We start from the raw sequence: 22509 nt of genomic DNA, 5'->3' as shown, positions 1-22509 counted from the left end.
AGGATGATCTGCAGGTAAGCATACAGTTAAGAATCGAAAGCCAAGCTTGGCTGACGGCTGAACGCCTGGAGCGCCGATTGCGGCGCGCTTCTGTGGGAGGCCGAGCTGCAAGAGAGCAGAGCGAGGGTGCAGGCCGATAAAGACTGAAGCCATAGTGTTAAAGATCTGGAGCTTTCCTGCGGGCGCATTCGTGCGACGTCAAAGGCCGAGCTGAAATGGATCTATAATTGGATAAGGACCAATGCTCAAGCGTTTTAAAACAGGTCGAAAGTTGAGCACTAAACAGGGCCAAAAACTTGCAGGTTCAGATAGCGGCTTAATTCCATGCGAGCGATGCAAGGCCAAAGATTGAGCTGCGAGAGAGCAAAGCTTGAAATTTCAACAGTGGCCAAGTTTAATTGAGACCCGATTCCGACGCCCTTCCTATACAATCTATAAATTGTAATGTGGAACGTTCCACAATAAAAATGGAAGGAAATCAGTATGTTTATTACAAGCATATTGATGTTAAAATTGATATTAAATAATTACGTTTCCCCAAGACTAGTAGTGCGGTTACTAGACAGATAAGCAGACATAGGTAGGAATCCGTGGGGCAAATTTTCTTGACAGGTAAGGACTTCCTATATCGATAAACTCAATTATCGATGCTCGTTCTATATACTAACTAGTGATCACACAAAGGTTTGCTTGTAAAAATATGTTTTTATTGAAAGTGTAAAAATCAAATAAAATAATAATTAACTCGATTCGCTTTGATTTATAATCAATCAATAAAGAGGTTGAGATAATATTGACTATTTCATAGTGCAATAAGTATTACGCCCTACCTTTATATAACCTAGCGATTATTTAAAATATGCTGTGTGAATTTCATAGTTGTAAAACAATACTTACAAAAACACACAATGTTGGGGGCGATCACTAGTATATAGAACGAGCATCGATAATTGAGTTTATCGATATAGGAAGTCCCTACCTGTCAAGAAAATTTGCCCCACGGATTCCTATGTCTGCAGATAAGTTTGCATTTGCCTTCGATATTTTTGAATTATATGGGCCTAAAATACCTTTTGAATGCCTATAAACTATTCGAAGTGGCGCCGTTAATGATCTAAACTCGATTAAAAATATATTATCTGATTCTGAAAGTAGTAGTAACTACCAAGGTCACGCCGATGCCACGCCGATAGCGCAGCGTCGGCGGCGGCGGCGCGAAAATTTTGTCGGCGGCGGCGGCGCGCCGGCGCGGCGCTCATATCTACATGGTAATGTACATCATATATTTTTTTTAGTTTTATCATTCTCTTATTTTAGAAGTTACAGGGGGGGGGACACACATTTTACCACTTTGGAAGTGTCTCTCGCGCAAACTATTCAGTTTAGAAAAAAATGATATCAGAAACCTCAATATCATTTTTGAAGACCTATCCATAGATACCCCACACGTATGGGTTTGATGAAAAAAAAATTTTTGAGTTTCAGTTCGAAGTATGGGGAACCCCAAAAATTTATTGTTTTTTTTCTATTTTTGTCTGAAAATCTTAATGCGGTTCACAGAATACATCTACTTACCAAGTTTCAATAGTATAGTTCTTATAGTTTCGGAGAAAAGTGGCTGTGACATACGGACGGACAGACAGACGGACAGACAGACAGACAGACATGACGAATCTATAAGGGTTCCGTTTTTTGCCATTTGGCTACGGAACCCTAAAAAGCTGTCCAATTAGAGAGACATGAAATTGAGTGGATGTCTGGCAAGATATATAATGTTCTATTCATGAGATAATCCGTGAGATAATCATATCCGGTCTCCTATATGTAGATACATTTTTTTCTATCACGCTTTCACTGAATTAATTTAACAAATACACACATTATCTCAAAATGTTGATCATTTTAATCCACCCTCTACTGTCACATATATGTAGGTTCTCTCTCAAGCCATTTCCGTCAGTAGAAAAGAGCGGCGAATTTAGAAAATGTAAGCGCGCGAACGGTTATGGTCCCATACAAAATTGTAATTATGCGCCTTTTTCTACTGACAAACTTGCTTGACCGGCTATATACATATAAAATATTTCCATTGGAACTGAAAGTGGGGATTTATTGTGACTCCGCCTGTTCAAATATTTTTGACCCGATTCGTGTACCTACCCATGTAAATTTTGCAGGCTGTATAGCCTGTCCGATTTCTAAGATCAAGTTCGCCATACATTTACTATGGCGTACTTGATCTTAGAAAAACGGACAGACTATACCAGTACGGCTACCATCAGTTTGGCACTGACAAACGCCGTCGAGAACGTAATTTACTTTCTATACATCTCGCTCGTACTCGCATATTAGTGCAAACGAGATGTATAGAAAGTAAATTACGTTCTCGATAGCGTAAATGTCAGTTTTGACACTGTCAGTGACTCATGGTACGGGCTCTGAACGTGACTTCGCACTGCCATACAGATTGATAATAAAATATACAAAATACTTATTATAGCGGAATACATTTATACAACAATGAATATTTAATTATGTTGAGTTAGTCTGTCATTTAATTTCATATCAACATTTTAACTAAGTAGTTATCTTTTAATCTGCATTAAATTATTATACGTGAATTATGTGACTGGTTCTTCAATGTATGGCATAAACCTATCCCTGTCCAAGTCATATTCTAATCAAATATGAACCGCGAACTCTCAGCGGCCAGTACGTACAGCAAGAAGGTTATTAGCGGATTAATGTCGCTGATTGGTAGTTATTGACATTATATGCATTTCATCTACACTTAGCTGTGTACGTTAGTGTAATAGAGACAGGCTCTGTAAACGTATCGTCTTATTTAAATGTAGGCGTAATTGTGTATGTGTGCTAATTTGGCCCGAGAATTTGAACGGTAATGTTCCCAAAGGCGGTTTCCAGTTATATGCTTTCACTGGGTGGCCATTTCGAAAACATACTAAAATAAATTAAAGGATATGAAAACAATGCATTTTATTCATTTCAGACATCATGTTTCATAGTAACATTTACTGCTTAAGACCTACACAATCGATATCTAAATAGAAATAATTTTAGATTTTTTTTTTCAAAACGTCCGGGTTCGATTCCCGAGCTAAGTACACATTTTTTTTAAATGAATGTATGCAGTTTTTCTTGTTACTAAAATCGATGACATGGTTCCTAAGAAGAGATCGTCGTATGTCTTATAAAAGATAAAAAAGATAAGATAAAAATATATTTTATTGCACGGAAAGGATACAACAGTGGTTACAACACGAGTTACTGGTAAGAGTTGTGCATAACTAAATTGACATGCCGAGATTCCAGGAGTCCCCGCACTAGGCTAGGCCTGTATCGCGGGAGACCAGATGTACATTGTATGTCATGCAAGTTAACTTAAGAGGAGAAAGATACCTAATTCTAATTCTTATAGTTTCAGATTTTCCCATACTGACCGATCTAAATAGGCCACTCTGTATAGCCGTCATAATACATACATGTGTTACTAATAACTTCACGCGTTTCAGTTTTTTTGTCTATGGCAGTAAATCTTATTCGTAAAGAACAAGCTTTTAACTATATTGATCATAGGTGTTTACTTTAAAAACAAAATAATTTCCCGTCTACAATAACATAAACGGAGTCAACCATTATCTATAAGAGCAATTCGTTTATGTGATACACACTTTTATTGCTGACTCTACTTGTAATTCACATGTCTTCCGACCAGTGATCGGAATAGGCAGAGTATATTTACCTAAACTTGGTAGAACAAAGTCATGAAGTGGAGACTTCCTTGCGCTATTATTTTTTTCCGGGACTTCCCGGATTTTAAATTCGGTAAAATAAATAAAATCTCATAATTTATCCCCAATGTACGTAAAATTAAATAGTAACCACAACACTACAAGTTTGTACTTACTAGTTTACGAGTGATAATATAACATTATTGTATTTATATTATTTCAAACTTGTCCGTCTCTTTTACGCCAATACCAGCTGTGTTTAAGTGAAAGAGATAGAAATAACAGTATTACTATCTACTATGTTAATTGTACTTTCCATTGTTATCGTCTAAAAGACAAAGCAGATGTCGTTATCACTTATCGCTGTTACCTGCAACCCTTTTTATGCATTAAATAGAAAGTTGACATCAGTTTCTTACTATCCCTTGTCGAGTACGTACGGAAGTGTAGATACTGTGTTTTTTGGATATTTGACATTTACTTGTTTACTGGAATTTCTCCTGCTATACTTGATTACACACGACCTGAACTCGGACACCGATTTTGCTTTGATTGGATTTGGCGATTACTGGATACTGAAAACACCATGGATACTGCAAAACTACCAAGTTTCAAGGTAAGATAATGTATTTATTATTTAACATTTTTATCCTTTTCATTGTGTGTATAATCGAAAGTAAGAAAATAAAGGCTGAAATATAATTATGGTCACGAACTATGACTATTGATTTGAGTCACTTGCCTATGTTCATAATTTGGCCGTGTAATGTATTAAACCTACATACATACATTATTACAAGTGCGGGTAGTTTCAAAAACTCGTATAGCTAGAAAATGTTGACACAACTCCCTACCCGTATGCCTCTGACCACGGACGTAATGTGACATCCGAAACCTTGGGCCAAATATTAAATATAAGTGTTACGCGATTAAGTCCCGTTTTCATTTAATAATAGGTATGTGTGAAAATGGTGTTAGTTTAAATCAATATAATAATTTTGTATTTGTAGATTGAGTTGCAATGTTATTTATATTTAGACTTAATAAAATAATAATAACTTTGTAAATAAAGAGAGTTTATTAAAAATAAATATAGAAGAATCCGTTTCATTTTATGCCTATTTATTGTATTGAAGCAGTTTGCATTGTTTTTTGTACTATTCAGAACAATATTAATTATTCGGTAAGTTCCCGGGACTTTAGTCCCGCAAAAAAAATTTGTCGTAAGGAAGTCTCCACTTTTTATCTATGTTCTACCAAGTGTAGGTAAATATACTCTGCCTATTCCGATCACTGCTTCCGACTGATCAGGGGCCTATTTCTCAAATGGTATTAGTCTGATATTATTAGTGTGTTGCCATACGATTTGACAGTTCGTGGACTATAGTTATTTGTACAACAAGAGATCAAAGTTTGGTATTTCTTCGAGTGCTTATTTTGAGTCCCGTGCAAGCGAAAGATTCTATACCAGATTCACGAGCGTAGCGAGTGAATCTAATTTAGAATCTTGAGCGTAGTAAGGGACTCAAAAGCGCACGAGATGTAAATAACTTTGATCTCGTGTAGTTCACAAAACTTTTCACCTCAGCAGTGAGAACATATTAGAGAACCCGAAAAATGTATTCCTTCTTCATCACTTACCTCTATTCACTCATGGTTTCTTAAGATATACCAACAATTAAGTTTTCACCTCAGCAGCTCGAACAAGGGTACTTTGCTTAGCAAAATGCGATTTTGCTCACTGTTTTTAAGTAGCAAAGTACCCTTGTTCGAGCTGCTGAGGTGAAAATAATATTAGTCTAATACCGTTCGAGAAATAGGCCCCAGATCGGCTTCATGTTAGCATATATTATGACTGTCACCAGAATTAGGAAGTAATCCAAATTTGAATCTGGCTTCCGGGACTACCAGGAAGTGGTTTGAAGATTTGAGGCAAATATACGATTTAAGAATGAGAGTACATATGTATATGTATATACACCGTGTTTTTATTGAATTCCGTTAACTTCGGGGTATGGTTAAGTACGTTTAAGAGAACTAAATGGCATAATTAATTTTGAAAAAATTGTTTTTTTTTATGCTTTTTAAAAAAAAAAATTTTGAAAAGTAATTAAATGTAGCATATAGCGTTGTTGTAACACGGGCATTACATTTAACTCAACCGAACAATTGAAATCTGCGACATATCAATGTCATTTCGAACATCGATTGACCGAGATTGTACTTAAGTTTAGTAGCAAATGTATGAACTCATTCTAAACACTAATCAATATGTAAACCGGCCCTAAGGCAAGTGTACACGCTTGTAGAGGCCTTATAGGAAAAAAATAAATTATTGATTATCTCCGAAATGGAGTTAATTAGAATATCAGTCTCTTTGAGAAAGTTACTTAATTTAAGCTCAGGAATGCACCCTTGAAATTAACGGAAATAAAAAAAAAAGCGGCCAAGTGCGAGTCGGACTCGCCCATGAAGGGTTTCGTATTTAGGCGATTTATGACGTATTAAAAAGAAACTTAATTGATTTTTTTCTATTTTTGTGTGAAAATCTTAATGCGGTTCACAGAATACATCTACTTACCAAGTTTCAACAGTATAGTTCTTATAGTTTCGGAGAAAAGTGGCTGTGACATACGGACGGACAGACAGACGGACAGACAGACATGACGAATCTATAAGGGTTCCGTTTTTTGCCATTTGGCTACGGAACCCTAAAAAGCAGCCAAGTGCGAGTCGGACTCGCCCATGAAGGGTTCCGTATTTAGGCGATTTATGACGTATTAAAAAAAAACTACTTAATAGATCTCGTTCAAACCAATTTTCGGTGGATGTTTACATGGTAATGTACATCATAATTTTTTTTTTGTTTTATCATTCTCTTATTTTAGAAGTTACAGGGGGGGGGACACACATTTTACCACTTTGGAAGTGTCTCTCGCGCAAACTATTCAGTTTAGAAAAAAATTATATTAGAAACCTCAATATCATTTTTGAAGACCTATCCATAGATACCCCACACGTATGGGTTTGATGAAAAAAAAAAATTTTGAGTTTCAGTTCTAAGTATGGGGAACCCCAAAATTTATTGTTTTTTTTCTATTTTTGTGTGAAAATCTTAATGCGGTTCACAGAATACATCTACTTACCAAGTTTCAACAGTATAGTTCTTATAGTTTCGGAGAAAAGTGGCTGTGACATACGGACGGACAGACAGACGGACAGACAGACAGACAGACAGACAGACATGACGAATCTATAAGGGTTCCGTTTTTTGCCATTTGGCTACGGAACCCTAAAACACGGTGTATAATGTGTGGTATGTACCGGGTGTATGAGCTGCTGCTGCTGCGCGTGCAGCGGCGGCGCGGCGGCGGGCTGGTGCGCGCCGCCCGCGTACTCCGGGTGGTAGCGCATCTGCGGCTGTTGTTGTTGTTGTTGTTGTTGTTGTTGTCCCGGCGACTGTTGCGGCGAGTAGGGCTCTGCGAGCGGCCGCTGCCGTAGGCTGCTGTACCGCTTACTGCCGCGGGGCTCCGCGCCTGGAACGTTACACTTTCATTCATTTCCTATAACAGGAGAACTCGGATAACTTGTACTTTACCAAAACACCCGTGAATTCTTCACATTTGTGTGCATTAATTTCCAATTATTACCTCGGCCTTAAGCCAGCCACACACACTAGGTTATAACCGATGGTTATGCCTGCACAGTTCATTTGTGCAGGCATAACTGAACGTGTGTATGACACGACTCCTTGCTTGCGCAAGCAAAATTGAAAATATGAAAATTTATATTTTTTGCCGCTCGGTTGTGCTTGCGCACTTCGCTTGCGCAGGCATAACTGAACGTGTGTGGCTGGCAGCCTTCAGGCTTCAGTCATCCAGTGATTGCGGAGGGATAGGTCGCACGTCACTGCGCAACAATGGCGTCTCGCAAACAAAATGAGAGGAATTTTTAGGGTTCCGTAGCCAAATGGCAAAAAACGGAACCCTTATAGATTCGTCATGTCTGTCTGTCTGTCCGTCTGTCTGTCCGTCTGTCTGTCCGTCTGTCTGTCCGTCCGTATGTCACAGCCACTTTTCTCCGAAACTATAAGAACTATACTGTTGAAACTTGGTAAGTAGATGTATTCTGTGAACCGCATTAAGATTTTCACACAAAAATAGAAAAAAAACAATAAATTTTTGGGGTTCCCCATACTTCGAACTGAAACTCAAAAATTTTTTTTTCATCAAACCCATATGTGTGGGGTATCTATGGATAGGTCTTCAAAAATGATATTGAGGTTTCTAATATCATTTTTTTCTAAATTGAATAGTTTGCGCGAGAGAGACTTCCAAAGTGGTAAAATGTGTGCCCCCCCCCCCCCCCCCCCCTAACTTCTAAAATAAGAGAATGATAAAACTAAAAAAAATATATGATGTACATTACCATGTAAACTTCCACCGAAAATTGGTTTGAACGAGATCTAGCAAGTAGTTTTTTTTTTATACGTCATAAATCGCCTAAATACGGAACCCTTCATGGGCGAGTCCGACTCGCACTTGGCCGCTTTTTTATTAGATATTTTGGTTCTGTACCCAAAGGGTAAAACGGGTCCCTATTAGTAAGACTCCAATCCGTCCGTCCGTTTGTCACTAGGCTGTATCTCACGAACCATGCTAGTTAGACAGTTGAAATGTTCACAGATGATGTTATTTCTGTTGCCGCTAGTACAACAAATATTTACTAAAAAACCGGCCATGTGCGAATCGGAGTGGCTCCTATACAACACATGATTTAGGTTCAATTAGAATTAGTTAATGTATGTTTGATCCTTTACGGATACATGAGTCAGAATGACGTACCTGCGGACGGTTGCGCGGGCTGCGCGGGAGCGGAGGCCTTCTGCTGCTGCGCCGGCGCCGCCGGCTGACGACATAACTTGTTGTAAAGCTTTGGATTCCTCCGAAAACGGTGCCGTCATATGACGGCCGTCATATAGCGGCCGCAAAAGACGGCCGTCTTTACGGTGGCGACATGTGGAAAGTACCACGGCGTCATAACACACCGTCATCCACCAAGGTCAAAGCGGCAAATTTGAAAAATGTAGGCGCGATGGGATAACGTCCCATAGAAAATTTGAATTTCGCGCCTTTTCCTACTGACAAGATTTGCTTGATCATCTATAATTTACTTGGAGGATGAAATATCATCAGAAGAGGGAAATAATCGTAGTACGGAATCATTTATTCAAATCTCGTGTCATTTATTCAAAATGGCGTCACCGCTATCTAATAAAACGTTCACGAAACTATCGACAAGGTCATGACGGCCGTCATCTTACGTTACGTTGACAATCAACGTAACATAACGCCGTCTAGGAAACCGCGCCATCTTGTTTACATAGACAACGTTCTAGTGACGTCAGTCAACGCTATATAGCGGCCGTAATATGACGGCACCGTTTTCGGAGGAATCCAAAGCTTTAGTGGTTATCATTATGACTAGGGATGTACCGACTAGTCGGGAAAGGCGACTATCCGGCCGCACTGGTAGTCGGCGATTAGTTGGCAAAAATGGCCGATTAGTCGGCACTTTATAAGTGACAGACAATCAGGGCAAAAAGAAATAAACAGCAAATATTTACCATAAATTATTCACCTATTTTACCCAAATTCCTATTTAGGTTGCTTCCGAAAACTTTTGTTCGAATTATTGACCGTGTGGTCGCTTTCTTATGTCCGATTGTCCGTTTCTCGTATGAATCCTATGAGATCTAGTATGAGGCCTCAGGATTAATTTATTTATTTTCTTTTATTTTTTAGCGTTAGCGAAGGGGGAAAAACGACTGTTTTTAAAGTGATCTGAACCGAACTAATGATCTGGCCGACTAGCCGACTAATCGGCCATCCGACCGCCGATTAGTCGGCCAAATCAATAGTCGGTACATCACTAATTATGACCAAAATACAAACGGTCGCAGTCGCACGAGATCTAGGTGTGCAAGATTTGTCTTTGGCGTGTGTATTTGTGAAAAAAATTGCAGAATGATTTGTACGTCAAGATGGTTCCGACGTGTCGGAGCCGGTTAAAATAGTTACTCGAAGGTTAAAATACTTGGGGTGTCCAACCCCGTCAGACAGTTAGGCCCACTTGTACCATTTCACTAACCCGGGGTCAACCGGTTAAACCTGGAGTTACCATGGTTACCAGTGCAATTTGACACTTGGTTAACGATTTAACCGCTTAACCCCGGGTTTGTGGGATGGTGCAAGTGGGCCTTAGTGTGTTACCTGTGCTGGCGGTTTCTTCTTGCCCTGGTCTGTGGGCACGGGCCGCTGCTGCGCCACGGCGTTCACCTTCCGCGTCGGCTGGTTGCTGCGAACAAGCAACATTTGTACCATACACACCACAGACAATCCAACCTCTAGACATAGCATACTCGCGCTACCCCCTCTGCCACACATCTCTTCTTCCTCGCGTTGTCCCGGCATTTTGCCACGGCTCATGGGAGCCTGGGGTCCGCTTGGCAACTAATCCCAGTAATTGGCGTGGGCACTAGTTTTACGAAAGCGACTGCCATCTGACCTTCCAACCCAGAGGGTAAACTAGGCCCGTATCGGGATTAGTCCGGTTTCCTCACAATGTTTTCCTTCACCGAAAAGCAACTGGTAAATATCAAATGATATTTCGTACATAAGTTCCGAAAAACTCATTGGTACGAGCCGGGGTTCGAACCCGCGACCTCCGGATTGCAAGTCGCACGCTCTTACCACTAGGCCACCAGCGCTTCTTTGCCACACATACGGTAGCGTTACTCCATCTTCGAGTCGATCCCATGCCGTGATTAGTCCGTGTCTTTGAACGGACCAATCACGGCACGGGATTCGCTCACCTCGTCCCCCCGCACCCCCGCATTTTCGGCAGCATCGGTTTCATGAAAGAATTGGCCTAAGCTCAGTCTAGAGGTTGGATAGTCAGTGATACACACTAGCTTTTATAATAGACTGTAAAATCTTTATCCGTTTCAGAACTACTAAAACGTCCCGTTCAACACTTATTTGGAGTTTCCAATTTGTTATTCTTATAGGAGCTCTTTATTTATTCAATTTAGTCGGTACCGGGAGCGGGCAACTTCGTAAACAGACCAGAGCGACTCGATATAAATGTGATCGCGGCGTGAAGCCGGGAGCATCACCTTGCGCTGTAAATCTCCAGGAAACAGGAGGACAAACAAATAGTTAACGATATTAACTGGTCTACCGCAATTAAATTTCAATATTTAACTTGTAACCCGACGTTTCAGCTAGGCCGGGGCGACGGAAGACTGCGGGTTATTCCCACTAGTTACCACCAAGTTGTTACCAGTGGTAACTACTGGGATTTTTTTTCCCACCTTTTACCACTGGTAACTACTGGGAAACATTATTCCCAGTAGTTACCACCAGGGATGTTGCGAACATCCGCATCCGCAACCGCGGAACTTCCGCATTATTTTCAACATCCGCATCTGCATCCGCATCCGCATAAAATCGATGCGGAGCTTATGCGGATGCGGATGTCAAACAAATCGGTACAGGAACGTCTTAGCGGCGGCGTAAGTGCTAGGTAATTTCGTCATTACCTATAACGAAATCGTCTAGATCCAGAAAAGTCGGCCAAGTTACCGTTTATTAAAATATAACGCACCTATATTCTTGCTCAATAAATACTAAACGTTTCGGTTTTTTTTTTAAATGATACTAAAAATGTAATATTTCACATTTCTAAGTACTTAATCTTGACATCCGCATCCGCATCTGCGGATGTGAGCCTTTAAATATCCGCATCCGCATCCGCGGATGTCAAAAAATCTGCATCCGCAACATCCCTGGTTACCACCAACTCGGTTTAGTGGTAACTACTGGGAATTTTTATTCCCAGTAGTTACCACCAAAATTTTGTTAGAGTTAAATACTAATAAAAACAGTATAAATAGTAAGAGTATAAATACAGAGTGATTTTGAATTACCTAATAAAATCACTTAAAAAATAATCTAAATGGATTATTAAATTTATTCTTACATATATTATAGTTTTTGTACTAGTTCCGGTTAAACTGTTTAACTATATTTTTGGTCACTTTTAAGGCAGTTTACTAAAACACTAATCGACTAACAATTATTTATTAAATCACTCGATATTTATACTTTACTATTTATACTGTTTTTATTAGTATTTAACTTTAACAAAGTTTTGGTGGTAACTACTGGGAATAAAAATTCCCAGTAGTTACCACTAAACCGAGTTGGTGGTAACTACTGGGAATAATTTTTCCCAGTAGTTACCAGTGGTAAAAGGTGGGAAAAAAAATTCCCAGTAGTTACCACTGGTAACAACTTGGTGGTAACTAGTGGGAATAACCCAAGACTGCGCGTTTGACACTCACTTGTTGTTGAGTACAGTGCTGGTGATGGTGAGGTTCTCCAGCTTGGGCAGCGTGGGCTTGGCGTCGGCGTGGGGCCGGGGCTCGGGCTTGGGCTTGGTGGCGGCGTGGCGGCGCGGCGCGGCGGCGGTGCCGTTGGACAGCGACTCGTTGGACGCGGGCTGCGACTTGGAGCGCGGCCGCGGCCCGCGGAGCCGCCGGCTGCTGGAAACATCACTTGTAGCATACACAAATATAATAAGACAAGAGTGCTCACTCCATACATCAGTTCAGACTATTCATTTCAGTGTATACATCTAGCATCGAGTAGCGGAACTATCAGTAATGCTACTTGACAATAGATGTAGCACCGACCGGAAAGTCTTATCTCAACAGCATAAGACTTTCCTGTCGGTACTACATCTATTGTCAAGTAGCAGTACTGATAGTTCCGCTACTCGATGCTAGATGCTAATAGTCTTTTTGGTACTAAAACTGATGTATAGAGTGAGCACTCTATGTATTTTTTTCTGTATGCTTGTAGTCAGCTCTCCTGAGTACAACGGGGTGATTCTAATTAGTGATGACTCGAATATTCGGTAATTATTCCGTATTCGGCATATGTCCGAGCCTCACCAATAATGTAGCATTATTGTTTGTCTTGTTGCAAAACTTTAAATATAAGCTCCTCCAGATTTTTCAAGTACTCTCTTCGATCAATTTACTCTTTCCAGTTGTCATTAAACCGCGCCGGTACATGTACACACGTGTACTACAGTATACCTGTGCTTGTGCGCGGTGTCGAGGTCGGGGAAGTCGTCCGGGTTGGGCGGCTTGCGCGGCGGCGCGGCCTGCGCGCGCCGGTACATGTACACACGTGTACTACAGTATACCTGTGCTTGTGCGCGGTGTCGAGGTCGGGGAAGTCGTCCGGGTTGGGCGGCTTGCGCGGCGGCGCGGCCTGCGCGCGCCGGTACATGTACACACGTGTACTACAGTATACCTGTGCTTGTGCGCGGTGTCGAGGTCGGGGAAGTCGTCCGGGTTGGGCGGCTTGCGCGGCGGCGCGGCCTGCGCGCGCCGGTACATGTACACACGTGTACTACAGTATACCTGTGCTTGTGCGCGGTGTCGAGGTCGGGGAAGTCGTCCGGGTTGGGCGGCTTGCGCGGCGGCGCGGCCTGCGCGCGCCGGTACATGTACACACGTGTACTACAGTATACCTGTGCTTGTGCGCGGTGTCGAGGTCGGGGAAGTCGTCCGGGTTGGGCGGCTTGCGCGGCGGCGCGGCCTGCGCGCGCCGGTACATGTACACACGTGTACTACAGTATACCTGTGCTTGTGCGCGGTGTCGAGGTCGGGGAAGTCGTCCGGGTTGGGCGGCTTGCGCGGCGGCGCGGCCTGCGCGCGCCGGTACATGTACACACGTGTACTACAGTATACCTGTGCTTGTGCGCGGTGTCGAGGTCGGGGAAGTCGTCCGGGTTGGGCGGCTTGCGCGGCGGCGCGGCCTGCGCGCGCCGGTACATGTACACACGTGTACTACAGTATACCTGTGCTTGTGCGCGGTGTCGAGGTCGGGGAAGTCGTCCGGGTTGGGCGGCTTGCGCGGCGGCGCGGCCTGCGCGCGCCGGTACATGTACACACGTGTACTACAGTATACCTGTGCTTGTGCGCGGTGTCGAGGTCGGGGAAGTCGTCCGGGTTGGGCGGCTTGCGCGGCGGCGCGGCCTGCGCGCGCCGGTACATGTACACACGTGTACTACAGTATACCTGTGCTTGTGCGCGGTGTCGAGGTCGGGGAAGTCGTCCGGGTTGGGCGGCTTGCGCGGCGGCGCGGCCTGCGCGCGCCGGTACATGTACACACGTGTACTACAGTATACCTGTGCTTGTGCGCGGTGTCGAGGTCGGGGAAGTCGTCCGGGTTGGGCGGCTTGCGCGGCGGCGCGGCCTGCGCGCGCCGGTACATGTACACACGTGTACTACAGTATACCTGTGCTTGTGCGCGGTGTCGAGGTCGGGGAAGTCGTCCGGGTTGGGCGGCTTGCGCGGCGGCGCGGCCTGCGCGCGCCGGTACATGTACACACGTGTACTACAGTATACCTGTGCTTGTGCGCGGTGTCGAGGTCGGGGAAGTCGTCCGGGTTGGGCGGCTTGCGCGGCGGCGCGGCCTGCGCGCGCCGGTACATGTACACACGTGTACTACAGTATACCTGTGCTTGTGCGCGGTGTCGAGGTCGGGGAAGTCGTCCGGGTTGGGCGGCTTGCGCGGCGGCGCGGCCTGCGCGCGCCGGTACATGTACACACGTGTACTACAGTATACCTGTGCTTGTGCGCGGTGTCGAGGTCGGGGAAGTCGTCCGGGTTGGGCGGCTTGCGCGGCGGCGCGGCCTGCGCGCGCCGGTACATGTACACACGTGTACTACAGTATACCTGTGCTTGTGCGCGGTGTCGAGGTCGGGGAAGTCGTCCGGGTTGGGCGGCTTGCGCGGCGGCGCGGCCTGCGCGCGCCGGTACATGTACACACGTGTACTACAGTATACCTGTGCTTGTGCGCGGTGTCGAGGTCGGGGAAGTCGTCCGGGTTGGGCGGCTTGCGCGGCGGCGCGGCCTGCGCGCGCCGGTACATGTACACACGTGTACTACAGTATACCTGTGCTTGTGCGCGGTGTCGAGGTCGGGGAAGTCGTCCGGGTTGGGCGGCTTGCGCGGCGGCGCGGCCTGCGCGCGCCGGTACATGTACACACGTGTACTACAGTATACCTGTGCTTGTGCGCGGTGTCGAGGTCGGGGAAGTCGTCCGGGTTGGGCGGCTTGCGCGGCGGCGCGGCCTGCGCGCGCCGGTACATGTACACACGTGTACTACAGTATACCTGTGCTTGTGCGCGGTGTCGAGGTCGGGGAAGTCGTCCGGGTTGGGCGGCTTGCGCGGCGGCGCGGCCTGCGCGCGCCGGTACATGTACACACGTGTACTACAGTATACCTGTGCTTGTGCGCGGTGTCGAGGTCGGGGAAGTCGTCCGGGTTGGGCGGCTTGCGCGGCGGCGCGGCCTGCGCGCGCCGGTACATGTACACACGTGTACTACAGTATACCTGTGCTTGTGCGCGGTGTCGAGGTCGGGGAAGTCGTCCGGGTTGGGCGGCTTGCGCGGCGGCGCGGCCTGCGCGCGCCGGTACATGTACACACGTGTACTACAGTATACCTGTGCTTGTGCGCGGTGTCGAGGTCGGGGAAGTCGTCCGGGTTGGGCGGCTTGCGCGGCGGCGCGGCCTGCGCGCGCCGGTACATGTACACACGTGTACTACAGTATACCTGTGCTTGTGCGCGGTGTCGAGGTCGGGGAAGTCGTCCGGGTTGGGCGGCTTGCGCGGCGGCGCGGCCTGCGCGCGCCGGTACATGTACACACGTGTACTACAGTATACCTGTGCTTGTGCGCGGTGTCGAGGTCGGGGAAGTCGTCCGGGTTGGGCGGCTTGCGCGGCGGCGCGGCCTGCGCGCGCCGGTACATGTACACACGTGTACTACAGTATACCTGTGCTTGTGCGCGGTGTCGAGGTCGGGGAAGTCGTCCGGGTTGGGCGGCTTGCGCGGCGGCGCGGCCTGCGCGCGCCGGTACATGTACACACGTGTACTACAGTATACCTGTGCTTGTGCGCGGTGTCGAGGTCGGGGAAGTCGTCCGGGTTGGGCGGCTTGCGCGGCGGCGCGGCCTGCGCGCGCCGGTACATGTACACACGTGTACTACAGTATACCTGTGCTTGTGCGCGGTGTCGAGGTCGGGGAAGTCGTCCGGGTTGGGCGGCTTGCGCGGCGGCGCGGCCTGCGCGCGCCGGTACATGTACACACGTGTACTACAGTATACCTGTGCTTGTGCGCGGTGTCGAGGTCGGGGAAGTCGTCCGGGTTGGGCGGCTTGCGCGGCGGCGCGGCCTGCGCGCGCCGGTACATGTACACACGTGTACTACAGTATACCTGTGCTTGTGCGCGGTGTCGAGGTCGGGGAAGTCGTCCGGGTTGGGCGGCTTGCGCGGCGGCGCGGCCTGCGCGCGCCGGTACATGTACACACGTGTACTACAGTATACCTGTGCTTGTGCGCGGTGTCGAGGTCGGGGAAGTCGTCCGGGTTGGGCGGCTTGCGCGGCGGCGCGGCCTGCGCGCGCCGGTACATGTACACACGTGTACTACAGTATACCTGTGCTTGTGCGCGGTGTCGAGGTCGGGGAAGTCGTCCGGGTTGGGCGGCTTGCGCGGCGGCGCGGCCTGCGCGCGCCGGTACATGTACACACGTGTACTACAGTATACCTGTGCTTGTGCGCGGTGTCGAGGTCGGGGAAGTCGTCCGGGTTGGGCGGCTTGCGCGGCGGCGCGGCCTGCGCGCGCCGGTACATGTACACACGTGTACTACAGTATACCTGTGCTTGTGCGCGGTGTCGAGGTCGGGGAAGTCGTCCGGGTTGGGCGGCTTGCGCGGCGGCGCGGCCTGCGCGCGCCGGTACATGTACACACGTGTACTACAGTATACCTGTGCTTGTGCGCGGTGTCGAGGTCGGGGAAGTCGTCCGGGTTGGGCGGCTTGCGCGGCGGCGCGGCCTGCGCGCGCCGGTACATGTACACACGTGTACTACAGTATACCTGTGCTTGTGCGCGGTGTCGAGGTCGGGGAAGTCGTCCGGGTTGGGCGGCTTGCGCGGCGGCGCGGCCTGCGCGCGCCGGTACATGTACACACGTGTACTACAGTATACCTGTGCTTGTGCGCGGTGTCGAGGTCGGGGAAGTCGTCCGGGTTGGGCGGCTTGCGCGGCGGCGCGGCCTGCGCGCGCCGGTACATGTACACACGTGTACTACAGTATACCTGTGCTTGTGCGCGGTGTCGAGGTCGGGGAAGTCGTCCGGGTTGGGCGGCTTGCGCGGCGGCGCGGCCTGCGCGCGCCGGTACATGTACACACGTGTACTACAGTATACCTGTGCTTGTGCGCGGTGTCGAGGTCGGGGAAGTCGTCCGGGTTGGGCGGCTTGCGCGGCGGCGCGGCCTGCGCGCGCCGGTACATGTACACACGTGTACTACAGTATACCTGTGCTTGTGCGCGGTGTCGAGGTCGGGGAAGTCGTCCGGGTTGGGCGGCTTGCGCGGCGGCGCGGCCTGCGCGCGCCGGTACATGTACACACGTGTACTACAGTATACCTGTGCTTGTGCGCGGTGTCGAGGTCGGGGAAGTCGTCCGGGTTGGGCGGCTTGCGCGGCGGCGCGGCCTGCGCGCGCCGGTACATGTACACACGTGTACTACAGTATACCTGTGCTTGTGCGCGGTGTCGAGGTCGGGGAAGTCGTCCGGGTTGGGCGGCTTGCGCGGCGGCGCGGCCTGCGCGCGCCGGTACATGTACACACGTGTACTACAGTATACCTGTGCTTGTGCGCGGTGTCGAGGTCGGGGAAGTCGTCCGGGTTGGGCGGCTTGCGCGGCGGCGCGGCCTGCGCGCGCCGGTACATGTACACACGTGTACTACAGTATACCTGTGCTTGTGCGCGGTGTCGAGGTCGGGGAAGTCGTCCGGGTTGGGCGGCTTGCGCGGCGGCGCGGCCTGCGCGCGCCGGTACATGTACACACGTGTACTACAGTATACCTGTGCTTGTGCGCGGTGTCGAGGTCGGGGAAGTCGTCCGGGTTGGGCGGCTTGCGCGGCGGCGCGGCCTGCGCGCGCCGGTACATGTACACACGTGTACTACAGTATACCTGTGCTTGTGCGCGGTGTCGAGGTCGGGGAAGTCGTCCGGGTTGGGCGGCTTGCGCGGCGGCGCGGCCTGCGCGCGCCGGTACATGTACACACGTGTACTACAGTATACCTGTGCTTGTGCGCGGTGTCGAGGTCGGGGAAGTCGTCCGGGTTGGGCGGCTTGCGCGGCGGCGCGGCCTGCGCGCGCCGGTACATGTACACACGTGTACTACAGTATACCTGTGCTTGTGCGCGGTGTCGAGGTCGGGGAAGTCGTCCGGGTTGGGCGGCTTGCGCGGCGGCGCGGCCTGCGCGCGCCGGTACATGTACACACGTGTACTACAGTATACCTGTGCTTGTGCGCGGTGTCGAGGTCGGGGAAGTCGTCCGGGTTGGGCGGCTTGCGCGGCGGCGCGGCCTGCGCGCGCCGGTACATGTACACACGTGTACTACAGTATACCTGTGCTTGTGCGCGGTGTCGAGGTCGGGGAAGTCGTCCGGGTTGGGCGGCTTGCGCGGCGGCGCGGCCTGCGCGCGCCGGTACATGTACACACGTGTACTACAGTATACCTGTGCTTGTGCGCGGTGTCGAGGTCGGGGAAGTCGTCCGGGTTGGGCGGCTTGCGCGGCGGCGCGGCCTGCGCGCGCCGGTACATGTACACACGTGTACTACAGTATACCTGTGCTTGTGCGCGGTGTCGAGGTCGGGGAAGTCGTCCGGGTTGGGCGGCTTGCGCGGCGGCGCGGCCTGCGCGCGCCGGTACATGTACACACGTGTACTACAGTATACCTGTGCTTGTGCGCGGTGTCGAGGTCGGGGAAGTCGTCCGGGTTGGGCGGCTTGCGCGGCGGCGCGGCCTGCGCGCGCCGGTACATGTACACACGTGTACTACAGTATACCTGTGCTTGTGCGCGGTGTCGAGGTCGGGGAAGTCGTCCGGGTTGGGCGGCTTGCGCGGCGGCGCGGCCTGCGCGCGCCGGTACGCCTCCTCGTCCTCCCAGGTGCGCGTGTACTTGTTGGGCCCGCGTCTACATACAACACGACACGATGATATACGACACTATTTTATGTTAGGCCTCTCCTAACTCGGCGGTAAAGTCGGCGCGAGACGGTGGTGTCAATAGACCGACTAGGTCTATGGCGAATTCATTAAATAGGGGCGATAGTGACCCGTCTTTTCGGCCTCTCGAGGCCCGCACAGCAGTACAACAATATGATTTCCGCAAATACGGGGATGCGCCTCACTCCCGCGCATCCATGCCGACCAGAAATAAATCACATAGGTACCTAATAGGTATTTGTGCATATTACTGCCTGAGAGAGTCGGTGTTGATTCAGCTCAGAACTAACGAGTCAGGGTGACCCTTACGACTGCGAAGCGGTCAAGATGCAGAATTGTATTTAGTGCGAGTTCATAACACACATTTGCTACTTGCATTTAATAGTGAATGTAACTCGCACTAAACACCTACCAATGTGTATTCTAAGCTCTTAGATTTTTAAATTTCGCGTCATGTAATATAATAATTATAAAATATGGTAAAAAGCATATATGCCATGCACTGATCGAATGTAATTAATAAGCCAATAATCATGCAGAAATAATTTAGTTCACTGACCGGAAATGTCGATACCTCCATTTTGGAACGCGTAAGAAGAGATTAGTTTTTTGTATTAATTAACAGTTCATCATCAAATAAGACAGTATGTAAACATCAGTGTACGGTCAGCAATATAAATAGCTAACTGAAGTCAATAGTTATTTGTACAACAAGAGATCAAAGTTTGATATTTCTTCGAGTGCGTATTTTGAGTCCCGTGCAAGCGAAAGATTCTATACTAGAAGATTCTAATTTAGAATCTTGAGCGTAGTAAGGGACTCAAAAGCGCACGAGATGTAAATAACTTTGATCTCGTGTAGTTCACAAAACTTTTCACCTCAGCAGTGAGAACATATTAGAGAACCCGAAAAATGTATTCCTTCTTCATCACTTACCTCTATTCACTCATGTTTTCTTAAGATATACCAACAATTAAGTTTTCACCTCAGCAGCTCGAACAAGGGTACTTTGCTACTAAAAAACAGTGAGCAAAATCGCATTTTGCTCACTGAGTGAGACAAAATGAGCAAAATGCGATTTTGCTCACTGTTTTTTAGTAGCAAAGTACTCTTGTTCGAGCTGCTGAGGTGAAAAATATATTCCTGCTTCTAGCTCCAATATCCTTTTAATAATAAAATTGTGTTCAAATCATTATGATCGTCTGGTCCGCTAAGCAACTTTTGTCGTAGACTTTAAAAGTCGAATTAAGTCAAAGCCGGCGGAAGATCAGAATGTCCTCTAATATGAATAAAGATCGGTTATGTTGGTTGTAATGTGGAGTGTATTAGGTAGTTACCCGTATCTGCGGTTGCGGCGCGCGTGCGGCGGCGCGTCCTCGTTGCGGATGTCGTAGCCGTAGATCGCCACCAGCTCGTCGCGCGACTTCGGCGCCTACACACACACACACACACATGACTATAGTACAACACGGGGCCACAGTACAAGAACAGTAGTGAATCTTCATAGAAATGTGCCGCTGCTGGCTTGAATGTGTGCGTGCGCGCCGGGTGCCGTGTACGCACGCGCCGCCACGCACACATTCGCATAATATACGGGGGAATACGGTGGCGGCAGTGTGGGCCGTACCGCGACTGTGATCGCGCGCATTCGAGTACGCTCGCATTTGCCTGCTCTTACCGGCCTAATTTATACCTCATTTATGAATTGAGAGAACATTTAATTATATTTTATAAATAGAAACCTAGTGCTACTCATAATACGCAAATAATATTTAACTAAAAATAAAAGTGACAACCCTAAGCGCCAACGCAAGAGTAGGTAAATAACTTGCCAAGCGGCCTCAGATTCACTACTGTTCTTAGTGTACTGTGACGGGGCAGCTCGTGGCGAGCTGCTGAGTAGCGAACCCACACACCCGTGTCACAGTACACTAAGAATAGTAGTGAATCTAAGGCCGCTCGGCAAGTTATTTACCTACTCTTGCGTTGGCGCTTAGGGTTGTCACTTTTATTTTTAGTTAAATATTATTTGCGTATTATGAGTAGCACTAGGTTTCTATTTATATAATATAATGAAATGTTATATCAATTCATAAATGAGGTTAAATTAAGGCCGGTAAGAGAAGGCAAATGCGAGCGTACTCGAATGCGCGCGATCACAGTCGCGGTACGGCCCACACTGCTGCCACCGTATTCCCCCGTATATTATGCGAATGTGTGCGTGGCGGCGCGTGCGTACACGGCGCCCGGCGCGCACGCACACATTCAAGCCTGCAGCGGCACATTTCTATGAAGATTCACTACTGTTCTTGTACTGTGCCCGTGTGTTGAAACGTAGGGTGGGACGGGCGGCCCAGCCGAGGTTACAATCGCTTGCGCTTCGCCATCTAATCGCTTTGTGTCTCACTATCACTCTTCCTTATAAGTGTGACAGTGACAGCTGCGTTTCGTTCGCTGCGGAGCGTTAGCGGTTGGCACGTCGTCCACGGGGCAGGTCTCTCCGCCTCCGGCGCGCCTCAGGCGGCCACCCAGAGTGGCGGGAGTCGCGAGAGCTGGGTTCTTCAAAATGACAATCGTCAACAAAAAACGAAACGCTATCACCACAAAATAGATACAGTACAGAAGTCAATCACATGTATGTACTTCACTTTTCAACCTACGCGCGGCGGTCGCTCTAGGGTTGTCAACTATGATTTATGCACAAAAAACTATCGTGGTAGTGGCACTCGTATCTAGTAGTGGCCGGGCGGGGTGCTTACCTACCTACCTAACTGTTCTGTTTAACGTTAAAACGAACCATCGAAATATAAGCAGATACCTACTTACCTCTCTGAAACCACTGGTAGCTTAAAAAGCGGCCAAGTGCGAGTCGGACTCGCTCATGAAGGGTTCCGTATTTAGGCGATTTATGACGTATAAAAAAAAAACTACTAACTAGATCTCGTTCAAACCAATTTTCGGTGGAAGTTTACATGGTAATGTACATCATATATTTTTTTTAGTTTTATCATTCTCTTATTTTAGAAGTTACAGGGGGGGGGACACACATTTTACCACTTTGGAAGTGTCTCTCGCGCAAACTATTCAGTTTAGAAAAAAATGATATTAGAAACCTCAATATCATTTTTGAAGACCTATCCATAGATACCCCACACGTATGGGTTTGATGAAAAAAAAAAATGTTGAGTTTCAGTTCGAACTATGGGGAACCCCAAAAATTTATTGTATTTTTTCTATTTTTGTGTGAAAATCTTAATGCGGTTCACAGAATACATCTACTTACCAAGTTCCAACAGTATAGTACTTATAGTTTCGGAGAAAAGTGGCTGTGACATACGGACGGACAGACAGACGGACAGACGGACAGACAGACAGACAGACATGACGAATCTATAAGGGTTCCGTTTTTTGCCATTTGGCTACGGAACCCTAAAAACGACAATTCACCGTTTAATGTTGAATTTAAACAACCATCCACTGAACAGTTATAATAACTTTTTTTTGTTTCTCCATAATTGCACAAACAAGTTCACAGACGCGTGTCTCAAGCGGTTGACACTCGCGCTCGCACTGGTCCCAACCGGTCCGAGATATCGTGTC

The 22509-nt window shown here is 47.8% G+C and overlaps 1 protein-coding gene across 1 annotated transcript in view; it reads right to left on the bottom strand.

Annotated features, from left to right (window-relative positions):
- Window positions 1–22509, bottom strand: part of LOC134658145 (protein CASC3-like) — a gene marked incomplete at its 3' end in the record, with an annotated part of 44385 nt that overhangs the window by 15874 nt on the left and 6002 nt on the right. The window contains exons 5-10 of the mRNA XM_063513754.1: window positions 20247–20341; window positions 18749–18877; window positions 12160–12357; window positions 10025–10109; window positions 8597–8660; window positions 7077–7288 (exon numbers count right to left, since the gene is read on the bottom strand). Of these exons, the coding sequence (XP_063369824.1) occupies window positions 7077–7288; window positions 8597–8660; window positions 10025–10109; window positions 12160–12357; window positions 18749–18877; window positions 20247–20341 (783 nt within the window). The remainder of the gene's footprint in view (window positions 1–7076; window positions 7289–8596; window positions 8661–10024; window positions 10110–12159; window positions 12358–18748; window positions 18878–20246; window positions 20342–22509) is intronic.

This window comes from Cydia amplana, chromosome 21 (assembly GCF_948474715.1).
Source record: "Cydia amplana chromosome 21, ilCydAmpl1.1, whole genome shotgun sequence".
Classification (NCBI taxonomy): Eukaryota; Metazoa; Arthropoda; class Insecta; order Lepidoptera; family Tortricidae; genus Cydia; species Cydia amplana.
Note: the sequence above shows the minus strand (reverse complement) of the source record. Positions and strands in the feature narration are given on the sequence as shown.